Source organism: Corylus avellana, chromosome 3, assembly GCF_965113065.1.
Source record: "Corylus avellana chromosome 3, dhCorAvel1.hap1.2, whole genome shotgun sequence".
NCBI lineage: Eukaryota > Viridiplantae > Streptophyta > Magnoliopsida > Fagales > Betulaceae > Corylus > Corylus avellana.
The window spans coordinates 28,240,975-28,250,139 of NC_142492.1; the positions used below are offsets into that span (position 1 = coordinate 28,240,975).

Consider the following 9,165-nt stretch of genomic DNA (forward strand, 5'->3'; position numbering starts at 1 on the left):
TTATGACAACTATTATTAGTCCGGACGAACGCGCAGAAGGGCAAGCCCGTTTGAAGGCTCAGTCACCGTGTTTACTGTGGCCGCAGAAGGACAGGGATGGAAATAAGGAAGGAAGTTAGGGCAAATCTGGTAAAAAGGAGGAAACCGTACGTAGAATGGTAGAATAGAACCCAGACGGCAACACCTGCTCCTTTGTATATAGAGTGTGGCCCGGGCTATACTATTCTACATACACTCAAAAACCTCATTCTCTCCCTCCCTCTCTCTCTCTCTCTCTCTCTCTCTCTAAAACACCTCTCCTCTTCTCCACAAACAACACCACCTATCTCTCTCTCTGAGAGAGCTAGGGTTTTTGTCTCCCTCTTCGTCTGACAACCTTGCTGGCTTTGCAGAGAGGAAGGGAAGGAAGTGATATATACGGTTGTTTCGTGTGTGTGTGTGTGTGTGTAGGTGTATGCAATGGCTACGGCACCGGTGAAGTCTCAGCCACTGCACAACTTCTCGCTGCCGTTCTTGAAATGGGGAGGCAAGAGCCACACCAACACCACCAGCCGCTGCCGCCGAACCGTGTCGCCGGTGTCATCCGAGCCTGACTCTGACTACCACGACTCCGACCCGCCGCCACCGCGGGTCGGATCCCGGTCCGCGCGCAACCGGTTCGGGTTCTCTCCCTGCTCCGTATCCGACCGGCCTCAGAAGCCCGAGCGAGGAGAGAGCGGCTCCGCGGAAGCCGACGACGGCGGAGAGAGGAAGCGGGAGGCCGCGGAGGAGGAGGAAGCGGAAGCGCAGAAGCCGTGGAATTTGAGGCCGAGGAAGGCCGTGCAGAGGAGCGGGATGATGGAGATCCGGGCGGAGAGTGCGGTTGGTGCGGTGATGGCGATACCGGGGGTTCAGCTGCAGCAGCAGAGCGAGAACGCGCAGCCGAAGTCGCTGCGGCTGAGGGGGATCGCGACAGAGTCGCAGAGCACGGAGAAGAGGAAGTTCTGGGTCGCGCTTTCCAAGGAGGAGATCGAGGAGGACATTTTCGTCATGACTGGCTCCAGGCCCGCTCGCCGGCCCCGGAAGCGCCCCAAGAACGTCCAGAAACAGCTCGACGTAATAACTCTCTCTCTCTCTCTGTGTTTTTTATTTTTATTTTAATGATTATTTTTAGTTTATGCGCTTAGGCTTTGGTGTGGCGGCTGAGAGACTGAGGTTTTTTCTTTTCTTTTCTTTTTTCTTTGTTGATTTTTTAGAATGTTTTTCCTGGGATGTGGTTGGTGGGGACGACGGCTGATTCTTATCGGATTGCCGAAGCTCCGGCGAAGGTTCTCTCCCTTTCATGCTTTTCGTTTCACTATGAAAATTGCTAATTTTTATTGATTGGGTACTAAAAGTTTCTTATCTTCGTTAACGCAGAGATAGATATGCTCATAGCTCAAGCTTACTTAAATTCCTGATACGAAGGTCTGGCCTCTCTCTCTCTCTCTCTCTATCTCTCTCTGCTTGTACGTGAATTTTTTTTAATCTATTCTGGATTTTTTTTTTTAAAAAAAAATTATTGTTGTTAATTTACTTATTTATTTTGGAGAGAAAGCTAATAGTTTTGATGACGTGTCTTGCATAGGTAGATACGACCACAGCAAATTGTGATTTGTGAAAGCTTGGAGAGGTTCAGCGACATTGTTCCTGCAAAATTCAGATCTTCATTGGAGGTATAATGTGCCGAATTTTGTAAAAACGAGCAAATCAAGTTATCAATAGAAGGAAGAATATGAAAAAGACAAAAAAAGAAAGAGATATCTAATTTCTTTGCCTTCTGTTTGTTTGTTTATTTTTTTCCCTTTCCGTGGTACGCATCTGGGATTATGATGTAGGGGTAGAGTTTAGTTGGATTTTACATGGGGGTAAGTATTTTAAGATGTAAACATGAAAATATAGTGAATTGAATAGTCTAAATTTGAATGTTAATTTTCTGTTCAATTTTACAGCGCTGTGTATGGTATTGTGAATTTGGGAGATTTGTCTCTTGTTTGTGGGAATTCTGATTACTTGATTTATTTACAATGTTTGACAGGCTTCCCTACATCGTTGGGGGGCAGAGTATCAAGCGTGTAAATATTTTGCAAAACCATTATTCGATACAGGATTTATTATTGGAGGCACTGCTTCCTTGGTTCTCGAAGAGCTGTTCTCCTTTCAATTGAGATTCATCAAGTGGAATCCCTGATGAGGTTGATTGTTTATATTGATTGCATGTCTCCTTTTTATGTCTTCACATTTCGCCCGTTAGTAATCATATTCATTGTTTAAGATTACTTGAAAGTATTCTACACGATCTGATAGTACAGAATGACTAACAAAAATATTTTAGGCATGCATTTGTTTTTAAAAGTTCTGATGTCTGTGCATGTTGGCAAGTTCTTATATTTTGTACTATGTTTCTGTTTTAGTTTTCGTGTTTGTATCATAATGGGGATGGCACCTCGCAGGAATATTGGTTTTGGTAAATCTTTTTAGGCATCTTGAACAGATTTGAAGAATCTGTCAAATGCCTGCTTCATGATTAGGATCACTTGGGTGTCTGAGTAAAGCAATTAGTTTTAAAAGAAGTGTAAAATACATTATTGCGTGTGATTTGTAGTTACCTAATAATGTTCATGGTATTGGTCACTAGTTCGAATCTTCCTCTCTCTCTTGTGCGGACATGTCAAAAAAAAAAAAATAATAATAATAATGTTCATGGTATTCTTGGTTAACATTGTCTAAATGATCCATATTTTACCCCTGAATCCCCTGAAGATTGTGTGCGTGCTTGTTTTTCTCATGATTATACTTTTACCATGCAAGATGCCAGCTAGCTGCTGCTAGTCTGTGGTGGAACAGTTGAGACTTGGGTTTGAGTTCCATTGTCAGCATTGACAACCATCTTCGACGGTTTCCTTCCTGGCTTGCTTGCCTGTGAGGGGAGAGGATGGGAGAAACTATTGTCTCTCTACCTACCTAGTTTCTTAGCTATCCCCTGGTCGGCATATCCATCTGTGTGTTTCCTTGCTGCCCTCTTTTGCCTTTGAGGTAATGGCATGCATGTATAATGATGACAAATTGAAGATTGCGTCTGACTTAGCAGTAAGTAGTGCAGAAATGGCAAAACAGGTAATTTCATCAACTAAATTGCTACGTGGATAAATATTCTCTCTTTTTTTAACCAATTTTTGTCATAACATTGGATGATTATAAGACATGGATTTAGCATCTGAAAATCGTAGACATTTCACAGCTCTAGTCGAGTGCCCAATACTATTGCTAAGGAAAATGATGCCTTTCAAAGTTTTCTTCTTTTCGAGTTTCCTAGTTTCTTATGTTTCAATCTTATTGATGTACTCATTCTTTCCCTCAAATTTCAGTTGCATGTTAAAAAAGATTGTCAGCTTTAGTCCTTTTTTACTTGGTGCCTCTATCCTTCTTAAATCAATATTTTCCTTCCTGAGGATGAAGAAATGTTTATGTTCTCATGCATGAAAGTGTGCCTATTGCTTAATTGGTATATAATGCTCAAGAAGGCTAATGTGAGGATGATAATCTAGTAGTTCTCTGTGCTATCCATGCAGATGCAGTGTTAGAAATTGCTTATTTTATACCCTCACAATCTGCTCTCTTCTTATTTGATATGCTTGTGGAACCTAGTTAGTATCATGAACCTTATACTGACAGTAACACAAAAAAGGATACTTAGAAATTTATTACTGTTGCATCATCTATTAAATTGATGCTATGACACCATTTCTTTCTGGCTGATTTAATTCTCGTTCATCTGTATTCATCAATAGAAATGAAAGGATCTGGAGACCATTGCTTGCTATGTTGTGCTTGTGGAATTGTCCACAATCTCTATTCTTCACTATCATGTTTTGCAAGTTGTGAGTCTCATTACTTAACACCATAAGTCCTCGGTCTTATATTGGGAAGATGAGTAGTCTTCATAGAGTGAGAAAATACTCATGAGTGGCAAGCGTTTTTCTCATATTCTAATTGGCCATGAATTGGAGCAAGCAATTCCATGTTATATGACACTACAAAGTGCTTTCCAGTTGATGTTATCAGATTCATTTAGTGTGGGTTCTATATTGATTTTGATTTACGTGTGGGGGTGGGGGGTGGGGGCTTATGAAGGAAAGGCTGGTAGAGCTTGTGGCACAGTTTTGGATTATTTGTAGTTGTATGATTATCAATTTACAATTGATGCATCTAGGCAAAGCACTCTCGTCATGGTGGATAATTTTTAACGGAAATTTGGATATTCTCATAATCATTTAACTTTTTAGGTGGTCTGTTGTTTTAGACTACCTGCCCATCGCGGCACACGTGTTGAGTGGTCAACTTATTTGATGGTTCACGGTTGCGCGCCTTTTTTATTTTTTATTTTTATAATAATGATTATTTATTTTTTGTTCGGTTCCCTGATGTTTCTGGTTGCTGGACGTTTTTGATTTTTTGAATGTTTTTTTTTTTCCTACTAAAATTATATATATATATATATATATATATATATATATATATATATATATCTTGCTCCCATTTAATTTGTGAGAATAATACCAAATATGTAGAAACTTGATCATATATATATATTGGAAAAGTTAAGAGTATCCAGTGCAACTTTTGTTGTCAGGGAGTCTCTCATCAATTTTAGATGAACAAGGATGGAGATTCTTTCCATTTTAAATTAAATGAATAGTATTTATTTCATAATTAAGATTTAAAGTTGGTGTATTTAAGTTTTTAACTGTATACATTAAGTCAATATTGATATTTTTTAAAAATCAAATGATGTAACATTATGTATGTACAGTATGTTAGATATATAAATTTTAAATTAAGGTTAAATATTAAATATCTCCTTGGGGTTTCGAAACTTTATTTTTACCTTCTTAGGGTTTCATTTTTATCACAAGAGGTCCCAGTGGTTTTGATAATAGACCAAGTTAGTCCTCCATCAATTGATCGTTAGTTGACTTAACGGAAAAATACGTGGACCAATCAAATGTTGACATGTGGCACCTACTTAAATTTTTTTTTTTAAATTAAAAAAAAAAAAAATTGGCCACCCCCAAATGGCCAAGAGCCACCCCCAAATTTTTTTTTTTTTAAATACATTTTTTTTAATTAAAAAAAATTAAGTAGGTGCTACGTGTCAACATTTGATTGGTCCACGTGGTTTTCCGTTAAGTCAACTAACGGTCAACTGACAAAGGACTAACTTGGTCTATTATCAAAACCACAGGGACCTCCTGTGATAAAAATGAAATCCTAAGGGGGTAAAAATAAAGTTTCAAAACCCCAAGGGGTATTTAGTATTTAATCCTTTAAATTATCACCATAAAATGGATATTTGAAATGGAAAAATAAAAAAGAAGTGCTACACAAATTTCGAAGTTTACACTTACAAATGCTTACTTCATGACATGGCTGTGAAAATTAATATTGGATCTAAAATTCAATGTGAATTTTACAATTACGTTAGGAAGTAAGCATTTGATGGTGTAAATTTTGAGAGTTTGTGTACCATTTCTCAAATGGAAAAGATCATTATTTGATTTAAAATTGATGAGAGAAAATTCTTAAGCAACTTAAGTTGCACTAAGATCCTTGTTCATGTTAAATATGGCGGTTAGTCTAGTTTTCTTAAAAGTGAATTACTATTTGAGTATTTGTTTTCCTGAGCAAATAGGAAAACGGTTACAAGGAATCAAAAATTTGAAAAATGGGTAGACTCTCAATAACAAACGAAAATACAATGCAAAAAAATAAAAACAAATAATAGAAAATTGGTCAAGAAAATGGCCCGATCTTCTGGATCTTGGTTAAAAGACTAAAAATTGACACCACAAATTGGTGTTTGAAGCATGCCAAGAAATTGACCTACTTGGAATCCACAACCACAAGGAAGAGGCTATTGAAGGAGAGACACTGTTTTCTCATCATGATCCGAAGAAGATGATAGAATACACTAGTCTCTGATACTGAAAGTCTCCAACACCATAAAACAACAACTATGGTGGATGATAGCCGTAAAGGATTGAAAAGAGTGAGCTAGGTGTCAGAGAGAGCCTCTCACGTGCCAGTATGTAAGAGCCATGTGTCGACGAGTGAGATGTGAGATGCACTTGTAGGTACGTGAGGGACACACACTAGCACGTGGTAGCCAAATGGAGACATAGAGGGTAGTGACAAGTAGTAGAGAGACCAAAGAATACGGTGGTTAGTGGAGCATAGCACAGCACAAAACGCAGGCGGAGACGACGTAGACAACGGAGAGCAGTATCCATGTTAAATGGAGAGAAAGGATCGATAACAATGCAATGAAAAAAAAAAAATGTGAGAGAGAAAAGAGGTCCATCCTCTCTCTCCCGAAGAGCACATAAAAGTCTCTAAAGAGAGACTTTTGTTGGGGGGGGGGAGAGAGTCTTAAAGTTGTTCCAATAAGAAAATCCGATTGTTGTGATGTCATTTCCGTCAAATTCATTCTATAGTTCCTTGGCCGCTATTAACGCGGGCAAGATGATGCCGTGGCTGAAATTGATATTCTAAGTTTGATTTTTCTGAATTTTATTTCTGTCACGCTTAGAGTGACAAGTGTCTTACTGGGCCAAAGTCACCGACTCACTGGCCACCAACTTCTTATTTTATTACTTATTAATTTATTTTGTCAGAGGAAGCATAATGTAACCATTGTCAACATCTGTCATCTCCTTCTCATTTCTTCGTTGAAAGATGATCTCCCATTATCTATCACCTCAAAGCTTCACAATTATGCACATTATTTGAAGAATATTAGGTTGCTTAAGAGTTTTTTTCTCGGGGAAAGGAAAACAAAAAAAAATTATAATTATTTATTTATTTATTTTCAATATGAGTCCTTTTAAAAGGGTCTTTTGTTATTGTCATTTAATTAAGAATATGTTTAAGATTGCGTTTGAGAAATTAAGTTTTTAAATCAATTTTTTTTTTTTACAAAAGCTTCATTTTTAAACTTTTGTCAAAAGTACGTTTTTGTTATTTTTTGATTTTTTGATCAAACAAGTATTTTTTTTTTAAAAAAACGAACTTTTTAAGTGTTACACGTACTTTTAAATCACTCAAACGCATACACTCAAACATGCCTTAAGTGCCAAAGAGGTTGCATTTTTAATATCTTAAATGTACTTCTTACATCTTTTATGAATTTGTTTGCGGAAACTGATTAACTTGTCTTAGGGTGCGTTTGATATTGTGAGTTTAAATCAAATCATAAGATATATACATTTTTTCAAATTGTAGGCAATGAGATACTTTTTTGAAAAACACGCAATTTTAAAATTTAAACTATAATTTTGTCCGACACTTAATTATATTTTTTAAACATACACATTTTTAAATCACAAACCCCTTTATTCACTTTAAGTATTATCGTAGAGCAAGAAAAGACAAAAGGCTAACCGCTTCGAACTCTTCAATTGGAGGCTGCCTGGATAATCAACCAAAAAATACTTGTTCTGTCTTAAAAGGACCTATTATAACTATTATGGTATAATAGGAGCCTTTTTTTTTTTTTTTACAAGTAACTATTATATTTATAACCTTTCATTTTTGACAAGTAACTATTTTTTTTTTTTTTTGAAAGTTGGATTTCATCTTATTATTTAATCAGAAACTTGTTCGGCAAGTACAACTTCATGAATACACTGGGGATACCCCCTTATCCATAAGCGTTCTTTAATGGTTTCTAAAGCATACTTAGCTAGGAGGCGGGCTGATATGTTAGCATGTCTGTTGACATGGTTTACACGCCATTCCAGCAAGTGTTGACAGTTTGATCGAGCTTCTTCTATCACCATCCCATATCGTCCTCTCCAGCTTCCCTCTCTTCGTAACGCCTGAACCACTTCTAATGCATCGCCTTCAAGTATTAATTTCCTCATACCCATCAAACGACACAACTTCTGTTGTATGCCACGCAGCTACTGCTTCCGCTAAGGCAGGATCTGTGGTAGCCAGTTTTGACGTGCAAAAGGATGCTATCACCGTTCCTGCATGATCACGTAGTATGACTCCCACCCCCATACGATTCGTCTCTTTGGATATAGATGCATCCAAGTTCATTTTGAAAAAATCAAAAGGTGGCTTCTCCCATTTCTTGTTGCTCAACGAGGTAACTGCATGACATTCGTTCCTCCTGCTCATCATCTCCACCATTTCGTAGCTTTCCATTTGCTCTCTTGCCTGTCTAAGTATCGCTGCTGGTGGATGAAAATTACCCCCGTGAATAAAATTATTCCTTCTGAACTAGATTTGACGAGCAACTGTAACAAAAAGTTGGAAGTCTGCTTCATCTAGTATTTCCATTGTCTTCAAAACCACTTCCATAAAGGGAGCATCATCACTGGTAGATTTCTAGATAGCAGTTGGACATTCCAGCCAAACGTCCCTTGCTGATTGGCAGCTCCACAGGATGTGACTCACCGATTCTACATGTAAACCACAAACTGGGCACAAAGATTCAGAAATAATTTGTCGCCTCTGGAGATTCTCTCGTGCAGGGAGAATATTTTGACAGGCTCTCCAAAAAAACATCTGCAATGCCTTCGATCCCCTGAATTTCCATATTGACCTCCATAAATCTTTATTGGATTGCATAGTAGGTGAGGAGCCATGCTCTCTTTCCAGTCCAACCTTCACAAAATGATAGCCACTTCGTACAGAATAGTCGCCATTTTTAGTAGCCCCCCACACAAGCTGGTCTGGCCTACTACCAGGACAAATTGCCAAGCTACAAATTCTGTCCACTTCCATTGGAGATAAATTCTCTTTGAGGATCTGTACATTCCACCATCGCTTATCTTGATCTATGAGCTCACATACTCATGCATTTCTAGGGAAGGAATGGTTGGGTGATTGAATCCAGTTTGTAGAGGTCGAAGGGATCCATCTGTCCTCCCATATTCTTATGGACTTGCCGTCTCCAACCCGCCACCATCCTTAAGAATACCTCTAGCTTTCCAAATTAGTTATGGATTATTAATATTACCCTCTATTTAGTTATGGGTTATTACTATTATGGTATTACCCTCCCCGTCTTAGCGCTAAGGGTAAACTTAGAGCATTCACAAAAATCTCTTTATATGTAAGGTATTTTTTTTTTAAAAA

General features: G+C 38.0%; 1 protein-coding gene across 1 annotated transcript; it reads left to right on the top strand.

The window, feature by feature from the left end:
- The first annotated feature begins 219 nt into the window (after nucleotides 1–219).
- LOC132176654 (chromogranin (DUF1639)) lies at nucleotides 220–1,967 on the top strand. Its single transcript, XM_059588921.2, has 4 exons — nucleotides 220–1,095; nucleotides 1,236–1,307; nucleotides 1,399–1,446; nucleotides 1,607–1,967. Exons 1-3 carry the CDS (start codon nucleotides 460–462, stop codon nucleotides 1,402–1,404), a joined length of 714 nt encoding a protein of 237 aa, XP_059444904.2. The 5' UTR covers nucleotides 220–459; the 3' UTR covers nucleotides 1,405–1,446; nucleotides 1,607–1,967.
- The last annotated feature ends 7,198 nt before the right edge of the window (nucleotides 1,968–9,165 follow it).

Coding starts and splice junctions, on each gene's coding strand:
- LOC132176654 (XM_059588921.2), top strand. CDS start 460: ATGGCTACGGCACCGGTGAAGTCTCAGCCACTGCACAACTTCTCGCTG. Junction 1,096..1,235: donor ACGTCCAGAAACAGCTCGAC/GTAATAACTCTC, acceptor TTGATTTTTTAG/AATGTTTTTCCTGGGATGTG.